Source organism: Anas platyrhynchos, chromosome 25 (assembly GCF_047663525.1).
Source record: "Anas platyrhynchos isolate ZD024472 breed Pekin duck chromosome 25, IASCAAS_PekinDuck_T2T, whole genome shotgun sequence".
Classification (NCBI taxonomy): domain Eukaryota; kingdom Metazoa; phylum Chordata; class Aves; order Anseriformes; family Anatidae; genus Anas; species Anas platyrhynchos.
In genome coordinates, this window is record NC_092611.1 from 9,055,339 (window position 1) to 9,083,146 (window position 27,808).

General features: G+C 62.2%; 3 protein-coding genes across 3 annotated transcripts; 2 read left to right on the forward strand and 1 right to left on the reverse strand.

Moving 5' to 3' along the window:
- The first annotated feature begins 869 nt into the window (after window positions 1-869).
- Window positions 870-4,033, forward strand: TAGLN (transgelin). Its single transcript, XM_027444431.3, has 5 exons — window positions 870-1,024; window positions 2,456-2,655; window positions 2,732-2,909; window positions 2,996-3,098; window positions 3,349-4,033. Exons 2-5 carry the CDS (start codon window positions 2,476-2,478, stop codon window positions 3,488-3,490), a joined length of 603 nt encoding a protein of 200 aa, XP_027300232.1. The 5' UTR covers window positions 870-1,024; window positions 2,456-2,475; the 3' UTR covers window positions 3,491-4,033.
- Window positions 4,034-4,290: 257 nt separating this feature from the next.
- On the reverse strand, window positions 4,291-19,672 carry PCSK7 (proprotein convertase subtilisin/kexin type 7). Its single transcript, XM_027444430.3, has 16 exons — window positions 19,556-19,672; window positions 18,678-19,166; window positions 18,170-18,304; window positions 17,573-17,738; window positions 15,690-15,780; window positions 15,187-15,241; window positions 13,545-13,683; window positions 12,656-12,756; window positions 9,922-10,089; window positions 8,820-8,927; window positions 7,807-7,909; window positions 6,286-6,442; window positions 6,102-6,196; window positions 5,808-5,901; window positions 5,514-5,631; window positions 4,291-5,323 (listed from the first exon to the last, which is right to left on the reverse strand). Exons 2-16 carry the CDS (start codon window positions 19,152-19,154, stop codon window positions 4,913-4,915), a joined length of 2,418 nt encoding a protein of 805 aa, XP_027300231.3. The 5' UTR covers window positions 19,155-19,166; window positions 19,556-19,672; the 3' UTR covers window positions 4,291-4,912.
- RNF214 (ring finger protein 214) lies at window positions 19,660-27,552 on the forward strand. Its single transcript, XM_038167516.2, has 15 exons — window positions 19,660-19,811; window positions 19,949-20,207; window positions 20,292-20,351; window positions 21,157-21,297; window positions 21,970-22,109; window positions 23,077-23,145; window positions 23,843-23,939; window positions 24,122-24,210; window positions 24,603-24,693; window positions 25,105-25,203; window positions 25,526-25,902; window positions 26,072-26,207; window positions 26,511-26,618; window positions 26,943-27,038; window positions 27,297-27,552. Exons 1-15 carry the CDS (start codon window positions 19,741-19,743, stop codon window positions 27,360-27,362), a joined length of 1,899 nt encoding a protein of 632 aa, XP_038023444.2. The 5' UTR covers window positions 19,660-19,740; the 3' UTR covers window positions 27,363-27,552.
- The last annotated feature ends 256 nt before the right edge of the window (window positions 27,553-27,808 follow it).

A 27,808-nucleotide genomic window follows, 5' to 3' on the forward strand; every position in this document is an offset into this window, starting at 1 on the left:
TGCGGGGCCGGGGCTGGGGGCTCCCGGCACATCCAGCACCCTGGGGTGGGGTTGGAGGGGCCACTGGGTGTCAGCCGCACGCTGCAGCTCCCCCAGCCTCCCCCTTGGCTCCTGGGAAGCTGAGAGGCCCCCCAGGGCTGTGGGGCTGTGGGGTTTGGGGTGCGGAGGGGTTTGGGGTGCAGGCAGTGCACCCATGGATGTAGGGGGGCTTTGGGGAGGCTGCGGGTCCTGGGCTGAGCCCCTGGGGTCCTGTGGCCATGGGGACAATCCTGGAGCTGTGGCTGTGTCCTGCAGCTCCTGGCACTGCAGGGGGGGCTGGGGACGGAGCTGGGGGGATGCCAGGTCCCTGGGGCTGGGGGTCCCTGGGGGCTGGGGGTCCCTGGGGGCTGGGGGTCCCTGTGCCATCCCCACCTGGCTCCAGGGCTGCCCAGCCACATCCTGCCCTCCTCAACGGGGTCAGAGCAATTCTTGGGGCCACTCCTGAGCCCTGGCCGTGTGCCCGCAGGATGCCCACGGCCTCTCCGGGCTGTGCAGGCCAGCCCTGCCTCGCTCTGCTCCCCAGCAGCCCCCCGGCACGCACCGCGACCACCTCGTGGCCTCGTCCCAGCCACTTGGGTCCCCCCCGTGCCCCCAGCCCCGCAGAGCCCCGCGGGGTGAGCGCAGGGGAAAGCCAGCCATGAAGTCAGGGCAGAAAAACCTTGGCGAGCGCCTGCCTATAAAAGGACTTACTCCATCAGAGCCCGGGGCCCCGCTTCCTCCCTGCCCCAAAACTGCCGGGGCTGAGGCACGCGGGGAATGCTCCGGCACGGGCCCTTAGTCACCGCTTTTCGGAGTCTTTTCCCCAAATATGGTGCCTGGGCAGGAGTCTGGGTGCGCCCCGCGAGGGAGGGATGGGGGGCTGGCCGCGGGCTGGCTGACATCACTGCCCCGGCACCGGCCTTTTAGCTCGGCGTCGGCCTCCCCAGTGTGCAGAGCGCCCGCTCCCGCGCACAGCATCGCCCCGCGCATCCCTCAGCAGCCGCTCGTGAGTCCTGCTGCGGGGGGGTGGCGGGCACGGGGGGTGCCCCCTGGGGACGTCGGCCCCTGGGACGTGGGGGTGCTGCTCTGCGGGATGGGGTCGCGCTCCCCGCATTGGGATTCTGCTGGCGGGGATGGGGCTGCTGCTCCCCGTGCTGGGATGCTGCTCCCCGGGATGGGGTCCTGCTCCCCGCACTGGGATTTTGCTCTCCGGGATTGGGCTGCTGCTCTCTGGATTGAGGTGCTGCTCTGCGGGATGGGGTGCTGCTCCCCAGGATGGCATCATGCTCCCTGAATGGGGGTGCTGCTCCCTGGATTCGGGTCCCTCTCCCCTTGGGGGGGGGGGATGCAGTTCCACGGGCTGAGGACCCTGCCCAGCGTGCGCTGCTGCCCCCGGTCCTCAGCACCGGGTTGCCACCGGGGCTCCGCGGCTCCTGGGAGCAGAGCTTGGGTGGGCGCTGGCTGTGCCCAGCCCTGGGGCACTTGGGGAGCACTCGGGGAGCAGCCCCAGCCCCCAGTTCCTGCAGGAAGGGGGTGAAGGTGGGAGGTGGGCACAGGGTCACGGTCAGTGCCCCGTGAGCTGTGCCAGCCGAGCGGTGCTGCCTGCGGCATCGGGGATGTGCCCGGGACTGGGCACAGCCCGTGAGGGGCTCCTGCACTGACACTGCAGGAACCCCGGGGCTGGGGGCTCCCCTGCATCGCTGCCAGCAGCCAGGCTCGGCGCTTCCCTGCTGCCTCCCAGCTCCGTGCTGCTGGAACTGGGCTGCATCTGCCCGGTGCGAGGGGCGAGCTGCTGGTCGGGGAGCTCAGGTGCCTCCACGGCGCAGCCCCGGCACTCGGCTGGCTCCAACCCAGCCAGGAGCTGTGCGGGGAGGAGAGAGGCTGCCTCGGTGGGGGGCTTGGCTGCCGGCTCCCCACCCGCTGGCACCCTTCCTGGCATCCTCCGGTGCTGCCCGCCCCGGCCACTGCTGTGCCTGCCCGCACCATGTCCTTACAAGGGCACGGGCACGGCTCCGCGGGGTGGCCTCCTGGCACCGGCACGGGGACACGGAGAGCCGTGGCCACCCCACGGCACCCTGCGGTGCCCCAGGCACCCAGCCCTGCTGCCCGGACCCTGCTGCTCTTCAGCTGTGCCGGTTCCTTCCCGGACACCTTCAGCCATGGCACAGCCACCGGCTGCCCGAAGCCAGGGATGTTGGCACCCTCGGGGCTCGCTGGTGGCTGAGCGGGCAGGGATGGGGACGAGGCAGCTCTGGGATGGGACCCGTCTGTCTGGGCACGCTGCAAGGATCTCGGTTGAGTGCTCGGCTCTGGATGTGCCGTTGGGCATCGAACAGCCCCTGCTTGGCACGGGGAGAGCCGGGAGGTGGATGCTGTGGGGTGCCAGGTGAGGGGGAGGCAGTGCCCCCGCAGCCTCACGCGCCCCGTCCTGCCCCAGGTCTCCCACCCGCCGCAGTCATGGCCAACAAGGGCCCGGCGTACGGCATGAGCAGGGACGTCCAGTCCAAGATCGAGAAGAAGTACGACGACGAGCTGGAGGACCGCCTGGTGGAGTGGATTGTGGCGCAGTGCGGGGCCAGCGTGGGCCGCCCCGACCGGGGCCGCCTGGGCTTCCAGGTCTGGCTGAAGAACGGCATCGTGAGTGCGGGGCCGGGCGGGTGGCAGCGGGGCCGTGCAGGGAGCTCGGCCTCCCTCAGCCCCCCGCTGCCCGCAGGTGCTCAGCCGGCTGGTGAACAGCCTCTACCCCGACGGCTCCAAGCCCGTCAAGATCCCCGACAGCCCCCCCACCATGGTGTTCAAGCAGATGGAGCAGATCGCCCAGTTCCTCAAGGCGGCCGAGGACTACGGCGTGGTGAAGACAGACATCTTCCAGACCGTCGACCTCTTTGAAGGTGTGCTGGGCGGGGGGCTGCGGGCGGGGGGATTCGGGGGGAGCTGGCAGCGCCGTGCCGGCGCTCACACTGCTGTCCTTTGGCAGCCAAGGACATGGCGGCGGTGCAGAGGACGCTGATGGCCCTGGGGAGCCTGGCGGTGACCAAGAACGACGGGAACTACCACGGGGACCCCAACTGGTTCATGAAGTAAGTGTGGGACCCTCGCGCCCCTGCCCCCTGCCCGCCAGCTCCCCGCAGAGCCAGCGGGGCTGGCGCTGTCCTCTTCCCACTGCCCTGGGGGGTTTTGGTCCCTTCTTGGGTGCCCCAGGGAGCAGGGGGCTGGGGCTGTGGCCCTGGGGAGGGGAATGGGGGGAATTCCAGCGCCAGGGCGAGGATCCAAGGATCTGGCAGCCGGGGGGGCAGCGGGTGCCGCATGGCCTCTCCCTCCGCCCCGCAGGAAGGCGCAGGAGCACAAGCGGGAGTTCACCGAGAGCCAGCTGAAGGAGGGCAAGAACGTCATCGGCTTACAGATGGGGAGCAACAAGGGCGCATCACAGGCGGGGATGAGCTACGGCCGGCCCCGGCAGATCATCAGCTAGGCAGCCCCCCGCCTCCCCCAGCCCCAGCCAGGACCTCCGTCTGCGCTCCCTCCAGCCCCGCGTGCCGCAGCTGCCGGGGCGCCGGCGACTCCAGCCGCCCCCCACCGATTGGTATTTATTGGAAACCAAAAGCCAGCCAGCCCAAAACACCCCTCCGGCGCCACGACCGGCACCGAGCCGCAGCCCAGCCGTGCCCCGCCGCGCTCGCTCCGGCTCCCGCTCCCGGGCGGCCTCTCCTCTCCTCCTCCTCCTCCTCCTCTCCTCCTCTCCAGCCTCGCACGCTCCCCGCTTCACTCCTGCGAGCCCCGCCGCCAGCTGGCCCCGTCCCCCCCTGCGCCCAGCCGTGCTCGCGGGCACCCACGGGTGCCCCGTGGCCCTCCCCGGGGAGGGCGCGCGCCCCAGCACCCGGAGCCACCCTGCCTGCCCGCCACCCTGCGCCAGCCCAGCGCCACTCTGGCAGAGATCCTCGCGAATGGGGAGAAAAGAAAATTGGCCTCGGTTTTGTACTTCGTTTTTGTCAAAATTAAAAGGTTCTTCAGCCAGCGCCGCGTGCCCAGCTTTCCTCCCACCCTGTCCCGCGGGCACCCCAGGAGAGCCGAAGCCCCGGAGACGTGGATGGTGCAGAGGGGGGGGGCTCAGCCCTCCCCACCCCAAGCCGCTGCCCTTTCTCCTTCCAACCCTGGCCAGGAGCAGCCCTGGCCCCCAGCAGAGCCCCCCCCCGCCCTGGGCACTTGGGGACTCAGGTTCCCAAAGCGAGCAAGCGCTGGGAGGGCAGAGGAGTGAGGGATCGGGGAGAGGAGGGTTTTTAGAAGACTTTATTTGTAAAGCTACACAAAAGGACTCTGCCGTTTAAAAAACAACCCCCCAACTTTAAAAAAATAAACCAGCGAACCCAAAGACACGTGAACAAACCAGCCCGGCTCGCAGGCGAGCCGCTGCCAGAGCAACTCGGTCCTCCCTCCCCAGCCCCAGCCAGGCTCTGCGCGCGGTGTCCCCACGCAGGGACACCCCCAGCCCTCCTGCAGCATACGGGGTGTGGGGGGCAGCCCCCAGCACCCTGCGGGGGGCACTGACACCCTGCAGCCTCTGGGCAGGATGCTGGAGGGAGCCCCGCTGCCTTCTGCCCCCCTCCCAAGCGTGCGCCTGCTTGCCGGAGGGGACAGGGTGGTGGGGTCAGAGCACAGGGGGCAGGGAGCAAGCTCCTCTGGGAACGGGCTTAAGGCTTGCTTTGTTTTCCAGAGCAAGGGAAAGGAAAGCTCCCCTGCCACTGCCAGCAGACTTTCTCCTTGCTTGAGCCACTTCCAGCACCCCTTTTTGCAGGACTCAGCGGCAGTGGTCCCCGGGGGCTCGGGAAGGCTCTGCTGCCCACGCTCAGGAAGGACGTACCGAGGGGGGGGATGCAGCCCAAGCCCCCAGCCCCAGCTAGCATGCCTGGTGCTCCCTGCCCTCCGACAGCAGCTCAGCTGCTGCCTCCCGGCCGAGGTACCCTGCTGCGGCAGGGGCTGCCTCGTGGCAGCCGGCAGCTCTGCTGCTGGGGGGAGCTTTGGGGTGGGTGGGGGTCCAGGACCCCTCCTCGCCCCCATCCTCCTGGGCGGGCTGCAGCTGCTCGCACTCCGCCTCGCCCTCCTCGGCTTCCTTCTCCCTGTAGAGCGGCACGGCCTCCATCTCCAGGCCGTTCTCGAGGGCTCTGTGCTTCCCCCCGTGCGGGTACCACCTGCAGGCGGTGGAGCCGCTGCAGCTCAGGTCCAAGCCCACGTTGTTCCTGGTCAGGCACACCTCCAGCATGTAGTAGAAAGTCCAGAACACAGCAAAGCAGCCCAACAGCAGGAGGGTCTGTGGAGGAGGAAGCCCCCTGAGAACCACCCTCAACTGCCCCCAGCCCTGCCCCGTCACCCACGGGGACAGTAGGACACGGTGCCAGTAGGATCAGGGCCGCAGGTTTCCCCTTCCCCACGACCCCTGCAGAGGATGGGTGTCCCTGCTTCGTGCACCCCCTGCCTCTCCCCAGCCCCAGCAGGCTCACCTTGAGCGTGTTGGCCGTGACGGTGTAGTGCTGCTCCTCGGGGATCTCCAGCCCCGGAGGACAGGGCAGGGAGAAGTTGCTGTCCAGGTACCGCCCGCTCATGGCTTCTTCCAGCAGCCTGCAGGACAGAGGCCCCAGTGAGGGTGCCGCAGGGAGGATCCCAAATGCCCATGAAGGCTCTGGGGTGCCTTCCACACCACTGGGGGCTGCCAGCTCTGCACTGGAGCTGCTTTGTGCAGCCCGAGGTCCCCAGCAGCTCCTGCTCCCCACCCAGACGGGGCTGTGCTCTCCTACCTCTGCCGCTCCTTCATCTCCGCTGGGGACCAGGAGGAGCCGTACAAGGTCAGCTGCCACTGCTTCAAGGTCCCGGGCCTCAGGCTCTCATCTCCTGGAGAAGAAACAGGTCTCAGCAGCGGGGAACCCTTCCACCTGGTACAGCCCAGGCGCTGGGCTGGCAGCTCCCCAGGGCACGGGGCTAGCGGGGCGCACGCAGCAGCTCCGGGAGGGGATGCTCCCACCTCTGCTGGGGCTCACAGCCCCCAGCCCCAGCCTGGGCTCGCTGCCAGCACTCCCAGCAGCAGGACCCACCGGTGTCCCTGATGACCAGTCTGTAGGTGCCCTGCGCCTCCTCGCCCCAGCACCGCACCGTGGAGAAGGTCCAGTCAGCAAAGCCATTGGGGTCCCTGCAGAGGGGGGAGGAAGAAGCCGTGAGCTGCGAGGCCGGGCACGTGCCTGGCCCTGCCCTGCAGTCCCTGCCCCCCCCGGTGCTCACGAGTCCATGCTCCTGGTGGTTCCTATCAGGGACATCATGCCGCTGGGGCAGAAGAGCCTGATCTCCAGGTTGCCGCGGCGGGGGTGTGTGATGGTGACGGTGACTGCCACGTGCTCCAGGGTTCGCATGCCGGAGAGCTGCAGGTCGGCGCTGCTGACTGGGAAAGAGGAGGCAGGGTTGGCCCAGGATGGTGGCTGCTGCCAGCCGGCCCTGGGGTGCTGCTGTGCCGCTTAACAGGGCACAAATTGCTGCCCCTGTGTGTGTGCTGCTGGAGCCAAGCAGCAGGAGCTGGGGCAGTCGCACCCTGCACAGCTCAGCAGCCCACCCGGAGCGCTTTGGCCACTGCAGGGAAACAATTCCTCATCCCTCACCAAACCATCCCACCTGGCGTTTGCGCAAGCGTTTGGCAACCCCAGAGGCTGCCCCGAACCGCAGCGACACGAGGGCTGGGTTTGGGGAGAGGTCTGGGATGAGAAACCTGGTGGCCAGACCTGATGTTCCGGCCCCAAACCATTCGCAGCTCCGCAGAGGCTCAGCCCCAGGGCTGCTGATTATAGCAGGGGAAACCCTGGCACGCTGTGGGCCCCTTCTGGCAGCCCCGGCTGTGCAGCGGGTGGGTGCAGGTGGGTGCTCTCCCACCCCAGGACCAGAGCCTCAGGGGGAAGGGATAGCTCTGGGCCAGGTACCTGGGGGACAGCAGTGCCCCCGGCAGCACATTTCTCCGCACATACTTCTCCAAACTGCCTTTTTTTGCCTCTTCCCAGGGCTGCTTTGCTGCCCAGCTGTCAGCTCCCAGCTCCATTTAGGGCAAAAGGAGCCGCCTGCCCCCCAGCCCTTGCTTTATGGCTGGAGCAGGGTGTCACCCTCTGTCCCCTGGGGTCCCGCAGTGCTGGTACCTGCCCGGCAGCCAGGTGGCTGTGTGCTGCAGGGCAGGGGCAGGACAGAGGGAAAGCTGTGGGCAGCACCTCCCAGCAAGGAGGGAAGGGCACAGGACCATCTGCAGGGAGGCGATGGCACGCCAAGCTCCAAACTCCTCCCAGGGGGACCCCTGTGCCCGGGTGCTGCCGAGCCCCTGACCCGTGCCAGGGGTGTGGAAGCCCCAGGATGGGCCAGGAGCTCCCCGGGCCCTGCTGCGGGGTGGGGAGGGTGCAGGGCTGGGCTGCCCCCGATCCCAGTTCTCCTTCCCACTGGTAGCAGCCCGAGCATCGCCTTGTTTATGTGGACAGCGGCCGGCCAAGTCGGGAGCTGCAGATTACCTAACATGGACAAAGCCCGAGGAACAGCCCTGGCTGCTGCCCAGCCGGGCCCTGCGCGAGGCTCGCTCCGGCTCCTCCGAGGCTTAGCGAGGGGGCACAGACCCAGGGCAGATCCCCCGGGGAAGGGCAGGGGAAGGAGAGGAGGAAAAGCCGGGGCAGCCCGGCCCTGAACCCCTCGTGGTGTGCCCTGCCAGGCTGTGTGCTGCCTGGCTTGGGGGCCTCGGTGTGCACGGGCACGTGTGTGGCGTGGCACGCCTGCTCTCACCGTTCCACGTGGCCTCCAGCTCCTGCGGCAGCAGCGGGATGCTCCTGCCCTCCTTCAGGGCAGGGCTCACGTACGAGGCGAGGTAGGGAACGGACTCCCAGATCTGCCAGGGGAGAGGCACAAGCAGTTAGCACGAGGTCATATGCTCCCTGCACGCCCACCTCCCCATCTCCCACCGCCCCTGCAAGCCTCCTGCCAGTAACACCTCCCGTGTGGGCACGTGGGCTGCAGCGAGCACCACGGGGCTGCAGCGAGCACCACGGGGCTGCTGAGGGGCGCCCACGTGGCTAAGAGTGGAAGGCAAGCAACTGCCTGGAGGTGCTGGTGGAGACTCAGGACTCTCCGAAACCAGCAGCTGTGGTTTTGTCTCTGCCACCACCTGAGCGGCTTTGAGCAGTTTTTTGAGGCTGTTGTGGTGCAGCACAGAGGGGCAGGACCAAGGGGGAAGGGTAAGCAGCCCGAAAATCCCCATGAAAAAGGGGGAATCGCTGGCAACCAGCGGCACCCCTGCACACAGCACGGTGCTTGGCGTGTGGGTGAGCACCAGGAGCCAGGGGGTCTCCAGGCAACTGGTGGCAGTGGGGGCAGGAGGTGGGGATGTCCCTGCTGGCTCTGGCCATGCCACACCACATCCCTGCAGGCCAGGATGCTGCCAGCTGCATCCTCAGGGCACCATCCCCTCCCCGCAGCCTGGTGCACGGCGAGGAAGGTGCTGGGGCTGCTGACAAACCTCCCCAGGCTATGAATCAGAGCTGTTGTCTCCCACGAGCAAAAAGGCTCTCGCCCATGGCTATATATAGTTGTGAGAGAGCAGCAGCTCGGGGGCAGGTTTCAGCCTCATTACTTCATACCCAAAGCAGCCTCGTAGTGAGGGCCGCAGGGGGACAGCCCGAGCGCTGGCCTGCAGTGCAGGAGTCACCCCACGGTGCTGCCAGGAGGGGATCTGTCCCTGCCACCACTGTGGGGCTGCCCTGGGAGCCTGCGGAGCACGCACGGGGCAGGGATGGGATTACCTTGGCAGCGTTCACCAGCCTCCAGGCGTTGAGCAAGCCGAAGCCGTGCTGGTGGCTGTGGCTGAAGCCAGCCTGGTTGGTGTCCCACTTGGCGTGACGATCCTCGTACTGCAAAAAATGCAGGGCACTCATTACCTTGGGGGACACCCGCAGCCCCGCAAACCCAGAGAAGGAACCGGGCCCGAGGGGAAGGTGGCTCAGAAACCTCCTGCAGCAGCAGGGAGGCAAACCCGCATGGCCTTATTAGAAAGAAACAGGTTGACCTTTGTTTGAAACAAGGCCCAGGACAAACAGGCTTCCCTGCTCCTCGGAAAGGAAATCAGGCAGCACAAAAGGGCACAGATGCCTCCGCTCTGAAACATCCCAGCTGCTCCCTTCCCCATGCCACCCGGGCCACAGCCTGTGGGACGGCAGAAGCCTCGGGGAGAAGGAACCTGGTCTTTTACATCAACAAGATTCGGGCCAGGATGGATCTGGGTCCCATCACTTATCAGGTTGTCATGCTCTGGCAGTGCTTGCCTGCAGTTGTGGAAAACGCTGCCCTGTGCCAGAGTGAGTTTTCTTTTATGAACAGCATTAGCTGGACACAGATTCCTGCTCCCCAGGGGGTGCAGAAGCAGCCCTGTCCCCGGCCGAATCAGCCCCCATCGGTTCCCACTCGGCCTTTCTGTCCTGAGCTCCTCTGGGTCAGCAGGAGCCGGGCAGCAGGCAGGGCCGAGCAAAAGCAGGGGCTGTGTTTGCTGCTGAGCTCTCTGTTGTGTCTGCTTCCAAGAGCTCAACTCTCTGGGGAAAACAAGGGAAGGCCGGGGCAGGGCAGAGCTCCTCTCCTCGCCTTCAGGCACTCAGGGCTCACGTGCACTCCCCAGGTCTGCAGGCAGGCACGGCGAGCCTGTGGCAGACCTGCACAGAGGCAGACAGAGGCATTCCGGGAGCAAATTCCCCATTTGTTATCCTGACAGCGGAAAATGCCTCTGCCGCATTCCTGGGAGGAACGAGGGGCAAGGGGAGCATGCAGTGCGTCCGCTGGCAGCCAGACAACGGAGAGATTTACGGAGGGGCAGGCAGACACACACAGAGCCGTGCAGCAGGAGGGAGGGCTCACCTTGGTGGCTGTGAAGACAATGATGTGCTGCACGTCCCGCCAGGTGAGGCACGGCCGCACCTGCAGCATCAGCGCGATCATCCCGGCGGCGAGAGGAGCCGCAGCCGACGTCCCCGTGTGGCCCTCGGTGCACCCCGTGCCCTTCTGCAAGTCCCAGTCCGTCGTCACCTTCGGGGACAGAGACAGAGAGAGGCCTCCTGTCAGGCCACGCTTTGCCCTCCTGTCCTGTTGAGCACCCCCAGCAGCGGGCAGGATGGGGCACAAGCTGGCAGGTTTTCCTGACAGCCCCGCAGTGCTGATGCATTGCTCATGCATTACCAGCGCTCCTGTAATTGCTCCTGCTCTACCACAAGCCTGGAGAGGAGGAAAAGATCCCCCCAGGGCTGGCTGGAAACATGACGAGGAGGCTCGGGAAATGGGGAGTGGGAGGGGAGAAAGCAGAGTCAGCACCTGGCCTCACGAGGACCAGGCGTCCCCCCCAACCCCTCCTCCACTGCCAGGGGTCCCAGATTATTATTTTGGTGCTTGCAGAACTGCAGATTATTATTTTGGTGGAAACCTTCTCCACCTCAGGCTGCCTTCGCAGGGCTGGGAGGACTGTCCCGGGGCAGAGAGGAGCTGCCCCAGCCCCTGCTCACTGATGCCCCAGCGGGCACCAGCACCAGCAGTGCACATCCCTGCCCTTCCAGGCAGCTGGGGCTGTGTTTGAGCGCTGCCTGCCTCAGGTGAGAAGCCTCAGAGGAGGCGAGTGTCCGCCTCCCCCTGCTCTCAGCAGGAGACTCCCTGCCCTGCCAGGAGCTGTGGTTTCTGTTGCCCCGTTCTGCCAGCTGCTGACCCCCTCAGCTTGCGCTCGGACACTGCGCCTCCGACAGAGAACACCCTGGGCAGCACAAACTTTCAGTAGGAAATGCAGCTTGTGCCAGAAGCTGTATTAAATTCTTCCCATTAAGGAAACCATACAACGTTTATAGTCTGGTAAAAGAAAAAAGCCCAGCAGATGGCTGCAGAGAAGTTAACTCTGCCGTCCCTACAGCACAGCTACCGGCAGGCGCTTTGGAGCAGGAGACCATCGTCCAGACAGGGGTGTGCAAGTTGGAACGTGAAAGGGGTTCATAAGGGATTGATCCCACATTAGTGGGAAGAAAAAGGATGATGCCCTGGCATAAACCATTCCTAGGCCACGCACAGGCTGTCATTCTGGCGCCCTGCTGGAACAGCAGCTCCCACATTACTGCAGCGTGCAAAATGAAAGCACATCTGAGACCTCCACGGCTACCTCACCGGCAGCAGGCAGTGGGAAGCTGGACATGAAACCAAAGCGTTGTAACTCCTAACGCGAGCACAGCCACTCCTGACGGGGGCACAGCCCTTTCTTGGCTGCTGCCGCCTCGTTTCCTAGTGTCAAGTTTCCAAACCAGCTTGGGATGACTGAAAGTATTTCTGAAACACAGAATTAGCTCTGTTCTGGGTTTCGCTTGCCTGGCTGCATGAGCTGAGCCATTGCTGTGGGCAGGCTGTGCCGTGCTCTAGCCTGGGACTGCCTTTTGCTGTGAGGAGCTGCCTGAGAGCTTGCTGAGCCTTACCCAGGCGGCTGAGAGAGCCAGGCTCTGCCTGTTCCTGGCTTGTTTCTGTCCCAGGCTCTCCCCGTTCCCCTGGTTCACGCCGCACACGGGGCAGCCTGTCTGACAGCTCTGCCTTCGGCGCCTCTCCGAGCAGGCACGGAGCCACAGCCACAATTCCCTGCTCACGAGACCATCCCTCGTCTGTCCTGCCTGGGAATGGGACACCCCGCAGTGGCTCTGCAGACCCTGAAGGAAGCAGGGCGAGGGCAGAACCCAGCCACAGGGGCTGGGAGCCGGCCGAGCGCACCGCCACCGAGGGAGGAGCACCCAGGGTCAGGCCTGGGGCTGGTGGAAACAGGCTTGGCTGCTTGGCTTGGGGAAAAAAAAAGGACATTTTGTTGACAAGGAGTCATTTTTTGGCAAAAAAAGGAAAAGCTGATAAAAATATTCAGGAAAAAATCAGCTGGGAGAGGCCCATGTGCCAGAAGAGGGAAGAGCTGCGGCCAAGTAGTTTAAAGAGCCCGATGCTGCTCCTGGCCCTCCGTGGGGTGATGGGGCTGACCTGGGGGGAGCCCCCACAGAGCCCCCCTGCCCTTCAGAGCCCACAGTGGCACAGGAGCCTCGCTCCAGCCCCATCCTTGCTGTGTTTTAGGGGCACACCCGGATGGGATTGTCTCCTGCTGGCTGTCAGCAGGAGAGCTCCCCAGACACCATTCCCAGGGACGCAGCGCAGAGGAATTTCTTGGGGTCACCCAAGTGGCCCCTGTCCCACAAGATGTCTCCGTGCAGTTCCCAGCAGCAGGGCAGGGAGATCGGGGCGTGCAATCCCCGTCCCTTTCAGCCTGACATCTGCCTGCACTCAGAGGCAGATCTCACAGACGGGACCTGCATTAGGAGCCAGGCACACGGCGTGCCCAGGAACAGCCCTGCTGGGCGAGCTGCGGGTCACCCCAGCTGGGAACAGCCAGAAATGGGAACCTCCCTCTCAGAGCACCATGTAGGACCCAGACAAAAAGCGTGTTCATTCCCTGCCTCACAGACAAGCCCTCTACAAGCCTAAGGCCGCTGTGTGGCACTCAGCAGACACACAGCCTTGTCCCTCGTCTGCCCCGGGCGGTTAGAGCCCTGCAGCCAGGCGGGGCGGGCAGGCAGAGGGGGGACGTGGTACTCACGATGCTCCTCATCATCTTGTCCCCACCGCTGAAGGTGACGGCTAACATGGAGGCACACTCCTCGGCGTAGAAGGGCATGGAGCCCATCTCGTCCACTGCGCCTGGGGAAAAGGAAGAGCAAAGGCAGTGAGCACGCGGAGCCAGCCCCGTTTACCTGCAGAAACTGCATGGTGCCGAGTCCCTGGAGACCTGTCCTGCTACCTGCACCTTTCTGCAGGCTCCCCTTCTGCTGCCACCTGAGGGTTGGGCTCTCCCCTTCCCAAGGCAGAGGTGTGTGAGCCCTGCAGTCCTTGTCCCAGCACAGCTCTGTGAGCACAGCTGACCCTTGGTAAGGTTTTTGGTGCTCTGGGGTTGCTTTCAGTGCAAACACTGCCCGCAGAGACAGAGCCCTGACACAGCCCGCTGCTGTGAGCGGGGCAGGGAAACCAGACCCAAGGCTGTGTTTTTCATGGCTGGAAGATCTACAGGAAAGGCAGCCACAAAAAACAACCCCTCACCAGCCTTAATATTAAACAGATTTTCTACCCCCCATGTAGCTTCTGTCCCCAAGAAAATGGATTAGATGTTTCTGCTCTATCACACCTAACGGGAATGCTGTATCCCAGGCCATTCCCTGAACGCAGCAGTGTGTCTGTCACAGCCTCAGCGATGCTGCCTGAACACAGGCAGGGATTTCTTTGGGCTCCTCTTGCTCTGTAGCTCAAAAGAAATCTCCAGCCTTGGGGGCAGCAGCCCAGCACCTCTGCACAATGCCACGTTCATTCCCAGAGGAGAGTTTCCTACATACTCCCACTACCCAGCCAGCCCCCAGCCAGGCAGGTTCCACACTTTTGAGATGATTTCAGTGCTCCACGCTGGGAAGGAGCAGGACAGAAGGCCAGGCACTCACCTATCGTGACGGTGTAGATGGAGTTGGCATAGCCATCGTAGTTGCAGTTGTCGCTGTGCTGCCCCCCGTTGCCGCTGGCCACCACGAAAATGCTCCCAAAGCCCCTGCGACCTGCGATCACACCATGCTGCAGGGCGGCCTGCGGGGAAGAAAGGGACACGGGTGGGACAGGAACAGAGCTGCTCCCCTCCCCTGGCTCCCCCCGGCACCCGCTGAGGGTCTGTGCCGGGAGGCGCGGGCTGCCCCAAAGCTCACTGCTCCGCAGGCACAGGACGTGCTGCAGAGCCCTGTCCTGGCATCTCCAGCCAGCAACCAGAAAGCACACTCAGAAATCTCAACAAGCAGCCCTGCCAAGGGCTCGGGGTGACAGCGGGGGCAGCCGCAGCCCCTCCAGGCTGTGTTCCACCCCGCCAGCGGAGTCATGGAGCTGCTACGGCCCTGAGCAGACACTGGGATTCCTGAGCGAGCCTAACAAAGGAGAGATGGGGCCAACATCTGGGCTGGGGAACTGCTCATCTAGAGCTTACTACAATTCTGAGCGGATTCTGCATTAAAAATAAAAAGAGGAAAAGGGAAAACAACCTTCCAGGCAATCAGAGCACAAAGACCGAGCAGATTTTGAACTCCAGCAGGAACGCAGCATGCCCAGCCCTCACAGCTCCCTGGGTTCACTCTGGGACTGGCTTTCCTGCAGCACCGATGCTTTCCTGCTGACACAGCCTGCCTACGCGTGGCTGCTGCCCCTCTGCAAGGCCTCAGCCCTGACAGGCAGCGGGGCTTTGCCTTTACTGAGAAGCACAATGACATCAGCCCCGCTCGGGAAGCCCATTTCCAGGCTGACACCTCGCAGAGATGCCATTCCTGCCCAGAGCAAGGACACGTGTCTGATGGGCAAGTGAGAAAGCATCCCTGCTGGAAACCAGCCCTCCTCCTCTGCCCACCTCCGGGGGGTGCAGGCACATCGTGCACTGCCCAGGAAAGCCAGTTCCAGAGAGAAGGGGCTCTCTGCTGCTGCAAAGCTTTGCTTGTGCTCTGTGCCCCAGAGCTTCTTAGAGCTGCTTCTGCATTCAGGAAGGGAACGAATTGCAGGGCTGGAAACCATTTGTCATCTTGAACTGATACCTCAGTTGTCAGCATTGCTTTGTGCAGCACAGAGCAGCTATCTCATGGTTAGCAAAGTACAGCAGGAGGCTGCCAAGCAAAAGAGAAATTCAGCAGAACCTCATCCCATGAGCAATGTGGAGCCAGCTGTGGGGCTCCCTCCTGTGAGTCCCCCACTTGGGCAGCAGGAGCCACGCACAGGCAGGCTGGGTGTCCTCTGCGGGTGATTGTTAGCACGGGGAATGCTTGGTCTCCGGAGCAGAGCGTCCCTTGGGTTGCCAAAGGCCTCAGAACAATACCACAGGTTGCGAAAGAGCATGTTCTGCAACCAGCCTCCCCTTGGGAAGCTCATCTAATAGTGCCTGAACACCGCACTCCCGCAGCAACGTCACCTCTCCCTGCCACACCGCGAGGGGCAACACCTCCGCTGGCAGCACACAGAGGCAGCAGCACCCCTCCCAGCCTGCTCGGGCAGGTGAGGAACCACGAGTGCTGGAGGGCCAGGCCAGGGGCAACCGGTGCTGCAGGAGCTGCTCTGTACCTTGCCCAGCTGATGGGGGCCATCCACAGTTTTCCCGTCGTCGTCTGGACCCCAGCTGCAAAGAGAGACAGCGCGCTGTGACACGAGTCACGGGCAGCAGCAAACCCCCAGGGAGGCCTGCCCTTGGAATGAGCAAGGAGGTGTTGCAATAGTGCCCAGAGGAGCTTACAAAGGCGTTACTCCTTGCAGCAGCTACAAAGAGCACCCCACCTCAAGCACCTGGTGCAGCCCCTCGAGGTTCAGCAGCACAGAGACCCCGAGAAACCCAAGTGCAGGGTGAAGGCAGGCACCGAGCCAGCCCTCACAGCCCTGCCCAGGGGGAGCAGGCGGCTGCTTGGTGCCTTGAAGCACGGAGCTGCCAGCTCGCAGCACGGCACAGAAAGGTGGCAACTGGTTCTGGTGCCTCCTGACTAACTGGAGGAGCTGGTGGGGGCAGTCAGCCACCAGCTGGGGCAGGGCAGGGCGTGCAGCCCTTTGCTGGGTAGGGGTGCGGGCTGGCTCACCTGCAGCTGTAGATGTCGTTGATCTGATAATGCTTGTTGAAGGCGATGGCCTCCATGCTGTCGGTGAGGGGCCCATCCAGCACTCGGATGCCTGCAGACAGGGGACAATGGACGTGGCTGAAGCGGATCAAAGCAAGCTGTGCAAACAGTGTGCATGAATTCCTCGGCGGGTTCACAGGAGGGACACTCGCGCTCCCAGCCTGACTGGACCAGCTCTGGAGCTACAGGCAGAGAGCAGGCTGCAGGGGGAGATTTAACTCAGGCTCTGGGGTTGCAGACACATCCTCACGCTCAGCTCTACATCCTCTGCCAGACACGGCTGTTCTGCTAAGTTCTCCAGTCCCATGGCCAGAACCAAGCTGGTGAGGGGGCACAGGACACCTGAACACTGGCTGGGCTCACGTCCGTGTGCTCCCAAGTCCCCAAGCTCAGAGCACTGCTGCCCAGGGGCTTTTTGACACCCTGCCCTCAGTTATGGTGCTGCTCTTCAGAGCTGGTCCCTGCCTGGAGCAATTGCTTCCCCAGCCAGGCCTGGCTCCGGGCTGGGTGGCACGCCTGGATGCCGAGGAAAGGGCTCCAGAGATGAGGACACCCCAACTGCTGCGCTCAGACCAGGAGGGCAACCCCACCTGGGGGCAACAGAAGTACAAACGAAGGCTCGATGCTGAGTTTTCCATGACCCAAACCCTTAATAATTACAGTTTTGCATCACAGTTTCGGCTGGCAAAGAGCGTTACGAACGGAAAGCAGGCACACAGCTCGGTGAGGCCTATTTATAAACAGCACAGCCGCCCACCCATCCCAGCTCTCGCCTGGCACAGTGCAAGGCTTTTCCCTGCCGCATCCGAGCCTTGCCCCGTGCAGGAGCTGCGCTGCTGGGGCTCCTTTCCCTGTCCCAGAGCTCACGGCTGCCACGCTGTGTCGCCCTGCAGGGCCAGGCACACGTTTGCAGAGCTGGAGCTCAAAGAAATTCCACGTCCTGCCTCAATAGCCTGGGCTAAACCCTCTCTGCTCCTGCATTCCCGGTGCTGCAGTTAAACCGTGAGCTCATCTCCCCTCCTGCCAGCCCAGCATCGCCTGCAGCCTCCATCCACAGCCTCCCTGGGGGCTGGAGCTCAGGGACCGTGCTGGGACCCGGCTGGCTGCTCAGCAAGCGCCCCACAAGGACAGCAGCGGGCAGGGCAGGGCTGTGGGGCTGCCCTCGGTGCCCTGGGGGACCCCATGCCTCCAGCACCCTCCTGGCACCCCGGGGCCCACCCTGCGGCCCGGCCCGGCCGTGTCCCGGGGCTGTGCCCATCGCAGGGGCCGTGGCACCACCTGCCGGGTGCGGGGAGAATCACGGCTGCAGCGCTGTGCCTGCACTGCCAAGGACACGTCCTGCCAGGCAGACATCTCACCTCCCTCTGCAAGGCAGAGTCAGAGCTCCAGAGGCAGCCCAGGGCACAGCAGCACGTCCCCGGCCTTTGCAGAGGGCACTGCAGGGCCCTTGGCACCCTGCATCGCCCTCTGCACAAGGCTGGAGCGACACCACGGGCCTGGGGAGCACGGGGAATCGGGAAACGTTTGTGTCCCAGGTGCCTCCAGGCAGCCTGCAGCTCTGCACCACAGTGGGCACGCGTTTGCACCGCTGCACGGTGCTTGGCTTCAGCTGGGGGGGGATGCTGCACGCTCTAGAGGCAGGCAGGCGGCACTGGGAGGATTTGGGGAGCCCCCCAGCACACACCCATCCTGCCCCGTCACTCGGAGGAGCTGTTCAGATGCAGGTCCCTCCCTCGCAGAGACAAACCAGTCTGGGCAAGGCGCTGGCAGCCTCCCAGGAGCCGGCGGGGAGGAGAGCAGCGAGGCGTCAGCCCCGCACGTCGGGGTGCTGCATGTGCACGTACCTGCGATGCGGCTCCCGTAGGCAACCCCCACCGTGCAGAAGCTGTTGTTGGGCACGGCGGCGATCTCCCCCGCGCAGCGGGTGCCGTGGTGGTTGCCGTTCTCCTCGTCGGGGTGAGGCATAGGGTCAGGGTCGTTGGAGTTCAAGTCATAGCTGCCCTCTGGGCTCTGGAAACACAGCCACAGGCACAGCTCAGGGACCTGCTCTTCTCTCTTATGGAAAAGCAGAACTGAAGGGCGCTCTGTGAGGCCCGAAATGTGACCTGGAGGTCCCAGGAACGTAGAGATTGCTGCTACACGGGGCTGCAACACCTAGTGCTGTGGGAAAGGGACTGACAGGCAGCTTTAGCAGCTGCTGTGGGGCAGGCAGAAGCCAGCTCCCACGTCTAAGCCCCCACCTACCAGGGGAGCACAGGAATACAAGTGCTGGTAACCCTGCAGCTCAGGTGCAAAGCCCCTGGCCAAGCCTGGGACAACACCACGGGCCAGGCCCTGCTGAGCTGTGGCACGCTGGAGGCCCGGGTGAGCCACGTCCCTGTGCCCAGCCGCCTGCTGTCCATCCGTCCCTCGCCCCATCCCTCGGCAGAGCCGGCACTCACGTAATTTGGCTGTATGTCTTTGATGGTGTGCTCCACACCGTCGTCCACCACCACCACTGTCACACCGCGCCCCGTCACGTTCCGCTCCCACACGCCGGTGACGTTGATGTCCTTCCCGGGGCTCTTGCGGTTGTTCTAAGCACCAGAAAGGACAGTGAGAGCAGAGCACCGGCAGGGCAGCGGGTCTGCCCCACGGACAGGGGCTCCGGGACCTTTCCAGTGCTCTGGCTACGAAGCACGGGGCCAGGGCAGGGCTGGGAGTGCCGCTCACTAAAGGTTCGCTCAGGACACTGAGCAGGGTGCTCGCGGCACGGGGCCAGCGCTGGGCAGGATGCTGCCTCCTCCTGTTATCACGGTGAGCAGGAGGAGGGCAGGGCGAGCTCCCAGCCCGCTTCCTCCCTGCTGCAAGGAGACACAGTCGCCGCTTCGCCCGCCACGTGACAGCTGGCGTGTAACCACACAAAGGGCCCGAGATCACCGGTGGGACCGGAGCAGGAAAACCACTCACCAGATGCCACTGCTGGGGGTATTTGGGATCATTAAAGTGCAGGCTGCGCTTGGAGCGCTTCAGAAGCTTCTGTTCCGAGTGCCACCGCACGCTGTCGTGCTGTGCAAACAAAGTGTCCACCCAGCTCCTTATTGCTTCGTGGCCGGGCGCCGTGGGGCCGTGGGGCCGGTAGGCGAAGAGGTAATGGCCCTTGAGCTCCCCGATGCGGCCCATGTTCACCAGCCCCGCGGTCCGGGCCAGCTCCTCCGCCCGCTGCTCCAGTTCCTCCTCGGGCACGTCCAGGCTGACAGCCCACGCCAGCTCGCCGTGTCCCCGCGGTGTGGCCCTGCCGTCAGCGCCGGGCTGGGGGCCGGGGGCGAGTCCGTGCGACAGCACCAAGGGGATGCAGGCTGCGCTCAGCCAAAGGCACGTGTGGACACGGCGCGGGGCCTCCACCCCGGACCTCCATCGCGGCGCCCTCCGCTCCCGCTGCGGCATCAGACAGGCAGGCTGCGGGGGGACACCCAAACACACCGTGAGGGGGTCCCCAAACCTCCCCCCGGCACAGCGCCACCCCCGCGGCCAGGGGGGTCCCCCCAAGCCCCGGCTGTCCCCGGGGAGCACCCGCAGCCCCCCCCCGGCCGCCAGGGCCCCGCCTGCCCCGCACGGGAAGCACCGGCCCCGGCTCCCCGCCGCCTCCCCAGGGGGGCTCCGAGCCCCCTGCCCGCCCCCACGGCCACCCCCGAGCCCCGCGTCCCCCCCGCCCTGCTCCCGGCTCGCTCCCAGGCCCGGGGGGCAAAGTCCGCGGCGGCCGGGGCCGGGCGGGAGCCCCGCGGGGCTGGGAGCGGGGGTCGGGACCCCCCCCCCGCACCCCTCAGCCCCCCCCACGCTCCGCTCACCGGGCATGGGCCGGCGGCGGCCGCCGGTGCCGCTCCGCTGCCGGTGCCGGTGCCGGTGCCGGTGCCCGCCCCGCCCGGCCTCCGCTCCGCCAGAGGGCGGCCGCCGCTCCCCGGTGCCGGCGGCGGAAGGGGAGGCCCGGGCCGGGCGGAGCCGAGCCCCGGCCCCCCGGCTCCCAGCCCCAGCCATGGCCCTGGAGCGGCCGCAGGACGAGGGCCCCGCCGCCAACCCGCGGCTCTGCGAGCCCGGCCCCGCCAGGTGGGCGCCGAGGGGCCGGGTGGTGCCCGGTGGTGCCCGGTGTTTGCTCCGAGCGGCGCCCGGTGCCTGTTTGTTGGTACCGAGCGGTGCCCGGTGCCTGCTCCGAGCACTGAGCGCGGTGTGTTTGCCCCGAGCAGCCCCGGCAGCCGCGGGGAGGCAGCGGCCGGAGGAGACGCGGAGCCCGCGGCCACCCCCGGCGAGGCCCCGGCGCCGTCGGGAGGCGACGAGGAGGAGGAGGAGGAGGAGGAGAAGGAGGATGAGGAGGACGAGGAGAGGGGGGAGGAAGGCCCAGGCCCCGGCGGCGGCCCCCTTCCCCCCTCGGCCGGCGGAGGGGCTGCGGAGGAGCCCGAGCCCGAGGCGGCCCCCGCGAAGCCGTCGCAGCACATCGCGGTGCAGGTGGGGGCCGGGGGCACCGCGGGGGCCCTGCCCCTGCCCCCCGGGGCCGGCCGGGCCGCTGACGGGCTCCGTGTGCCTCCGCAGACCGACTTCAGGACGGCCGATGCGGACGCCGGCACGGAGCAGGACATCGAGAAGAACCTGGTGGGTGCCCCTGTTCGGTGCTGGGGGCTCGGCCCGGCTGGTTTGGCCGAGCACGGGTGACAAAAAGGCTCCTGCGGTGCTCACACCGTCGGCAAAAGTGACCCAAATTCGGAGCTGCTGCAGAGTGGTGGTGGCGGGGACAGTGTGTGTGGTACCTGGCAGCTCTGGTGTGTCCTATAGCTGATACGTGAGCGTGAACGATCACCTGTAGCTAGTATCTGGCCAAGAAAGATCATCCCGGCAATTCGGCAGGCGCCTGGTTGAATTTTGGGCTCTCTCTGGCTGCTCAGCAAGCGAAACGCCACTGGTTTGTTTCTTTCTCAATATCTTGTGTATGGAACAAAAGCATTCCCACCTAAGCCATGGATTTTTGTTATTTTGCGTACCAAATCATCCCAGAGAGTTGGGAAAAATTTAAAAATGCTCGCAGGATGTCCCGTGGCTAAGCATTATAGCGCCGTGCTGGTGAAGGAAGTGGCTGGAGGCAGGGTTGCTCCTGGCGCTGGGCATCCTGATGCGGCTCCCCTGCCCTTCCCACAGGATGTTTTTTCTCGTTTAAACACCAGCCTCGGCCTTCCTGAGCTGCCCTCTTTTGCAGAGGAGATGCAGTGGCAGCTGCAGCTCCAGGCAGTGCCCCCATTCATCTCTGACCTACAGAGTCTGAGCCTTGGAAGTGGGAGCCGATAACGTGGCTCTTGACACAAACCTTGGCATCCAGTGGGCTGCCACACACTGCTTGCAGCCCTGCTGTCTCTGGTGTGAGGGAAGGGGAAGGTTCTCCCTGAGTGTCTGCTCTCCCCTGCAGGACAAAATGATGTCTGAGAGGGCTTTGCTGAAGGAACGTTACCAGGAGGTGCTGGACAAACAGAGGCAAGTGGAGAACCAGCTCCAGGTACAGCTTAAGCAGCTCCAGCAGCGGAGGGAGGAGGAGATGAAGAACCACCAGGTATTTAGCAAAATCTTTCCGTGTAACCTGCCCCTTAGCCCTGCACGATGAAGGTGGGCTGATTTGGCCTCGTGCGCCCACGCAAGCACATTTTGTAGCATTAAGGATAGGTCCCTGCCCAAATCCGAGTGCTGAGCCTGAGCAGTTCAGAAGTAAGTTACGATGCAGCATCTCGTGCGTATGGCTGTTCCTGCTGGTGATCTTGCAACATCTCTTCAACAAGCACAGGAGCTTTTCCCCGTGAGAGCTGGTGGGAAGGGCGGTGTGAAGCGAGGAGAACTAACTCCATAGCATTGTTTGTGTCTCTGCAGTCACTGCTCACAGGTCCCTAGCTTAAATGAGATTCCCAACTAGCTCTGCGGTGGCTCAGGTTAGGATAAAGGAACCATCAGTGGTCTGTCGCCTAGAAATAGAGCAGGGAGCAGGAGTGCCCCAAAGTTCTTCTAAGGAGACAGGAGAACGTGTGGTTCAGACTTTCTGTCTGTCTCCCCTGTCTCCTCATGATAACCTCTGTGAATCATGTCTGGATCTGCTAAAAAGAAAGATTCTGATGATGCGTGTAATCGCATAATCTCTCTTCAATTTGGCTAAGATATTAATGGATTTAAAAACAAAGAAAAACATTACTTGGGAGTTCTGCTCTTCATTGGTGCGATGCTTGTGTTGCTCTAGGAGATTTTGAAAGCAATTCAGGATGTTACAATCAAGCGAGAAGAGACAAAGAAGAAGATGGAGAAAGAAAAGAAAGAATTCCTGCAGAAAGAGCAGGATCTGAAAGCAGAAATTGAGAAACTCTGCGAGAAAGGCAGAAGGTATTAGTATGAAAAAAAATTTTTTTAGGAAGAAAAGAATAAGTTAGCTTTGATGTATATCTGATCAAGTAAAAGAGGATCACTTGAAACTTGTTGGAAGCAGTGAGATGTCAGGATGGGCCTGTGCAGTTCTGAGTGGATTCAACTATGGCAGAGCAGCTTTTGTGTACTGCCAATCTCAAAATGAAATTCCGGGCAGCAGGAGGTTGTTCTACCTGTTAGATATTTGTATGGACAGAACTTGGCAAAAGTAACAACAGTTCTGCTGCGTTCTGCTGCATCTTTGTGAGTCCAGAGCCTTTCAGCAGGGGGCAGGGCTGTTCAGTGACAGTGTCAGGGTTAGGGTCTTGTTTTCTGTTGTACGTTTCTTGGTTTCTTGTAAGTTTCCTGCTTAAGCAGCCTACCTGTACCTAATGGTTCGAAAGATTCGGCTGCAGTCAGACTTTGCTGTGAGGCAGGCAGCACGCTCTGTGCAGAGTCTGGCTGGTTTCAGAGGGGTCTAAAGCAGGCAGCGCAATTTGTTTGCAGAGAGCTTAAGGTTCCTTTGGATGGTGAATTTGTGCTTTTATAGAGCCATTCTGACACGTCTTCAAGGTCTGGATTTTTTTAATTTTAATTTTTGAGGGCTCAGTGATGTTTATGGATAAGCTGTTTCAGTAAGGGCTCCGAGTACTCAGCCTGTTCCCCCTGAGTGAACTGTTGCAAAGTACACGTTGGGGCAGCACAGCTCTGTGCAGGGCTCAGGTTAAACCTTGTGCAGTGTCATAACACAGCAACGTTTTTGCTCGTGAGGATGTTAGTGATTGAACTATTCAATAGTGTTTGAAAGCAGTCTTCAGAGTGTGCTGCTGCGTTGGGCACACAGCTGTGCAAATACGTTGTTCAAACTTGAGAGCTGCAGCGTTAGGGGCTGTGCGATAACAGCGCTGCGGTGGATGGCTCCATCTGTCCTTTTTTTCTTGTGCAGGTTGCTGAAAGAACAGGAGGAGAAGGAAAACAAGATTGCTTCTCTGATTGCAGAGCAGTCTGATGAAAAGTAAGGCGCTTAGCTGTTTGCAGATTAACAGTGTCGAACACTTCTACTTCGTTGTTTTGGCTTGGAGTGGATCCTGTGCTCCTGGTGGCACAGGCTGCAGAGGGGGGCCTGACAGTGCTGTCCACTTGGGTGCCCTGGAGGTTTTATCTCCCCTTTCAGCAGGCTGGTGCTCGTAGTCTCTGGATCAAATTCTCTTTGCTCCTGGTCACAGGAAGGCTCCTGGATGCTTGTTACATAAAGATCCCATAAGATTAGAATTCATGCGTAGTGGATTGACTCAGCGTGTACCTGCTACCTCTGACTGAATTTCAGCTTCCCAGAAATCGGGGGAACCTATTCCTCCGTGCTGTTCCCTGCAGCTGCTCTAAACTCTGGAACACTTCAGGTGTTTTAGCAGTGCACGGAGATGTTCCAGATCCAGGCACAGGTGGAAAGGGCCACCTTTGAACTTCTACAGGAGCAGAATGACTTAGTTTGCACAGTGGTTGTCTGCATGCTCTGGAACAGCTCACTCTTGGGACTGTGACTCATGCAGCCTTGGGAAATGTGACTGGTGTCATGGTCTGGAAGCTGTCAGTATCCCACAGTTCCACCCCATCAAGAGCTACGAGGATCAATTGGCTCTGTGGGAGTTTGTCAGCTCTCCTGTTTAAGTCATTCCAGTGCTGAAGCAGATTTGTTCTGTCTCTATTTACAGGCAGCTGTGGGAGATGGAGCTAGATAAGCTGAAGAACCAGCACAATGAAATCAACAGGAACATTCTTGAGGAGACAGAGCGGGCCTGGAAAGCAGAGGTTAGTGGATGACTTCTTACCTGCAAAGCAGTTGAAGAGGGTCTTCCTGAGATTCTAGATGACAGACTGATTGATGACTGGTTATGTGAAATTAGGAGCAGTTAAGGATGAGGCTCTTCACGGGGCTGGAGAAGGGGTAAGCAAATGTCAGTGCAGTAAATGTTAGTTGGGACTGTTGCTAGATCCTGTCCCTGGAGAGCCGAAAGGAGCTGCTGGTGCTGAAACTAGAAGAAGCAGAAAAAGAAGCAGAGCTACACCTCACCTACCTCAAGTAAGTTCCTGTCTCAGAAGCGATCGGAACATTGAAATTACCTTATCTCCTCTTCTGCTTATACTGGGGGTTTGACTGAAATAGTTCAGGGTTTCCTGTGGCTTTCTTTATCAACCTAATGTGATTCAGTAGTGTCACGAAACAGGGGTTGGTGGGGCCATGCTTATTTACTCCCTGTCACTGTTCATCTGTCCCCCAGGTTGGTCCCTGCCCTCGGGTAGCACTGTGTGCTCTCCTCTTGTGGGGTTCCTCGCCTGGGTTTGAGCTCTCCTTCCTGCCCAGAGGAGGGGAACCCTGCTGGGGGAGGCAGGAGGGCTGGAGGAGTTTGTTGCTTTCACTTTGCTGCAAGTGAGAGCACATTTGCAAGAGGGAAGGTTAAATTGTTCTTGCAGGTCTGCACCACCAACGCTGGAGACCATGAGGCCAAAGCAGGAGTGGGAGATGAGGCTGAACAGGATACGAATGACAAAGGAAAGTGTCAGAGTAAGTTGCTATCAGGCAGCTCCTGGCCTACGAGCGCGTGGTTCACATCAGTGCTGCTTCATGTGTTTAATTTCAGCTCTCTCTGAGAGGAGATGAGGACCCAGCACAGAGCTGTGTGCCCAAACGCGTGGCACAGTCAGCGTGTTTGTGAGCAGCTGCAGAGATCTGCCTGCCTCCTGGGGCTTGTGCCTGTGGACAGGCCACGTGGTTACTCGTTTTCTTCTTCCAGGTCCTTTTTCATTCTCTTTTGTTCCAAATGACCTGCTGAGGGCCTGTGACCGTTGCGGGGCTGAGAACGCTTTGCTCAGGCAGCTGTGACAGGGGAATTTGCCTGCTGTAGGCATTCAGTGCCCAGAACTTCCCGAGGCAGAGGCTTTGATAAATGTGTCTGTTTTCTTTTCTCTCTGCTAGGACCAGTTCAATGACCACATTCAGATGGTGAGAAATGGAACAAAGCTGAGCAGCCTCCCACAGATCCCAACCCCAACGCTGCCACCTCCACCCTCAGAAGTGAGTGCCTCTCCAGCCTGACAAACGCCAGCTTTGATCGCTCCGGCCTTTCTGCCAGGCTCTGGGGACAGCCTGTTCGCTGGCCTGTGACTGGCACTGCCTGTGCTGTGCCCGCTGGGGTGACTGCGGGATTACATTTATGGGAGCCCTGTGCTTGTCCCTTGAGGTGGCTCTGTCTGGGCTTACCTGGAGAGAAGGGGAAGGCTCTGCACAGCCCCCCCTTGTCACGAGGGGTGCAGTGGCTGGTGCCTGGGAGCTCCGCTCTGAGACGGGCTTATTCTAACCAGCCTTCTCTTCCCCCATCCCCGTTTTTCTTTCTCAGACAGATTTCATGCTGACGGCATTCCAGCCCAGCCCATCCCTCACCCCCAGGCTCCCGTTCCCCATAGGACCAGTCCCCGTCCCCATGGTCATGCCGAGCGCCGATCCTCGGGCGCTCTCCTTCCCTCTCCTGAACCCCGCCATCTCCAGGCCCAACCAGCCTTCCCCTCCGCTGCCTGCTTCCCAAGGAAGGAACAGCCCCGTCGTGGCGTCGCTCATCGGCACCCACAGCCCCCACATGACTCCTGCTGCCTCCATCCCTCCTCCGCCGGGCCTGGGAGGAGTGAAGGTCACTCCCGAGTTCCCCAGGCCGCAGCCGGCGGACAAGCTGGAGAAGCTTTTGGAGAAGTTGCTGGCTCGGTTTCCGCAGTGCAACAAGTACGTGCCCCATGCTGCCCTCCTGGAGGATGGAGGCGTGTGTGGGAGATGTCAGCTGGGGCGGGGGGCAGCGTGGTGCCGTGCCAGAGCCTTCCCCTGGCAGGGGCTGGCTCGCGGTGTCCTTGGCCCGTTGGTGGGGGGCAGCTCTCAGCAGGCTGCCGTTCTGCAGGGCCCAGCTCACCAACATCCTGCAGCAGATCAAGACGGCTCGGAGGACCATGGCGGGGCTGACCATGGAGGAGCTCAACCAGCTGGTGGCCGCCAAGCTGGCGGAGCAGCAGGAGCGGGCAGCGGCCGGCGCTCAGGTGGGAGAGCTGGGGGGGTGCTGGGGGGCTGCAGGGAAGGGGAGCCCGGGTGGCAGCCAGAAGTTTGCTGTTCCCTTCTTGTGCCTTGGCTCCCTGCAGGCTGAGCTGCACGGGGCTCACTGCTGGAAGCACGCGGAGCTCAGGCTCGGGCTGCGTGCTGCAGGTTGTCTGTGGGTTCCCCTCTCTGCTGACTGTGGCGTTGGCTCTAGGGGGAGTTTTGCCCTGCGTTAACGTGGGGTGGCTCAGCCTCAGCCGTCCTTTCCTTCTGCACTGTTGGGTAACGCCTTGTTTGCCTCCCCACAGCCTCTCAGTCGAATCAGGGCCCCCATGTTTTCTGCTCCGCTGCCTCAAATCAGCACGCCCATGTTCCTGCCCCCAGCCCAGGTGGCTTACCCTGGGACAGCATCGCATGTAAGATTGTTGTTGTTGTTTTGCCTTCCTAGAGCACCTCACCATCCCCAGGGAAGGCTGCCTGGGGAGGGAGCCCCTCTGAGAAGTGCCCAAAGGGACGAGCCAGTGGGGTTGGGACCTCTCTCTCCTCATGTAGCTGCTCTTGCTGGTGGGGTGGAAGGGACGGGTTCGCAGCTGGGGTTCTGCATGCCCTGCATGGGGGAGGAGGGATTGGGCGAACTGTGGCCCCTGGCACAAGCCGAGTAGCTGGAACGCGTCCTGTGGGACCTGAGGTGTGATGTGGGACTGCTGTGACTGCTCCGTGTTCCCTCACTGTCCCTCCAGAGCCCCGCTGCCTGTAAGCTGTGTCTCATGTGCCAGAAGCTCGTGCAGCCCGGTGACCTGCACCCCATGGCCTGCTCGCATGTGCTGCACAAGGAGGTGAGTGTGCTTCCCTGCTGCGTGCACGTCATTCTGGTCCCTGTGATGGTTCCCAGCAGATCGTGGTGGGCTGCTGGGTTGGAAAGGGCTTCCTTGTCACAGTGACCTTTCCATGGGGGCTGTTTCTAAGGAGCAAAGCAAACCCTCCCTTAAAATGAGCGCCCCTTGCCAGCACCCTTCTGGAAAAGCAATGCCACGCTCTGCTCACAGCGCCTCTGAGTTGTGCCAGTGGCTCCTGACTAGTTCTCTCTCTTGCAGTGCATCAAATTCTGGGCGCAAACCAACACAAATGACACTTGCCCCTTTTGTCCAAGTCTCAAATGACGGCTACTCGAACAAAGTGGTCCCGCGGGAGGAGTTGCTGTGAATAGACAGGATCAGTTCTAAGATTTCTACAGTTCTATATTTATACGACCATGTATACACATGTACATTTTTATTATATAGGTAATGTGTGTATAGAAAGTCTGTATACATACAAATTCATAAATAAAGTGTGTATATTATGCAGTGAGCTGGTGCTGCTCCTCATTTTTTCATTTGTAGCCTTACTGGCTTCCTTTCTAACATGTGTTAAAGCCAAACCTCCTTGCTGGGGCTTCAGGGGCTGCTGTAACTCCCTCTCCCCCCCTAGCTGTGTGTATTCCTCCCCGGGGACAGTGCTCCCCCCAGCTCCACGCTTCCCACAACCGTTCCCTTGGCAGGACGTCTCCCGTCACCCCCCCGCCACGCCACATCCAGCTGGGGCTGCTTGTGCTCGGAACGGTTCC

Coding starts and splice junctions, on each gene's coding strand:
- TAGLN (XM_027444431.3), top strand. CDS start 2,476: ATGGCCAACAAGGGCCCGGCGTACGGCATGAGCAGGGACGTCCAGTCC. Junction 2,656..2,731: donor TCTGGCTGAAGAACGGCATC/GTGAGTGCGGGG, acceptor CGCTGCCCGCAG/GTGCTCAGCCGGCTGGTGAA. Junction 2,910..2,995: donor GACCGTCGACCTCTTTGAAG/GTGTGCTGGGCG, acceptor GTCCTTTGGCAG/CCAAGGACATGGCGGCGGTG.
- PCSK7 (XM_027444430.3), bottom strand. CDS start 19,154: ATGCCGCAGCGGGAGCGGAGGGCGCCGCGATGGAGGTCCGGGGTGGAG. Junction 7,910..8,819: donor GGCTGGTGAACGCTGCCAAG/GTAATCCCATCC, acceptor CTCCCCTGGCAG/ATCTGGGAGTCCGTTCCCTA. Junction 5,902..6,101: donor ACTGGTCATCAGGGACACCG/GTGGGTCCTGCT, acceptor TTTCTTCTCCAG/GAGATGAGAGCCTGAGGCCC.
- RNF214 (XM_038167516.2), top strand. CDS start 19,741: ATGGCCCTGGAGCGGCCGCAGGACGAGGGCCCCGCCGCCAACCCGCGG. Junction 20,352..21,156: donor AGGACATCGAGAAGAACCTG/GTGGGTGCCCCT, acceptor TCTCCCCTGCAG/GACAAAATGATGTCTGAGAG. Junction 23,146..23,842: donor GCAGAGCAGTCTGATGAAAA/GTAAGGCGCTTA, acceptor CTCTATTTACAG/GCAGCTGTGGGAGATGGAGC.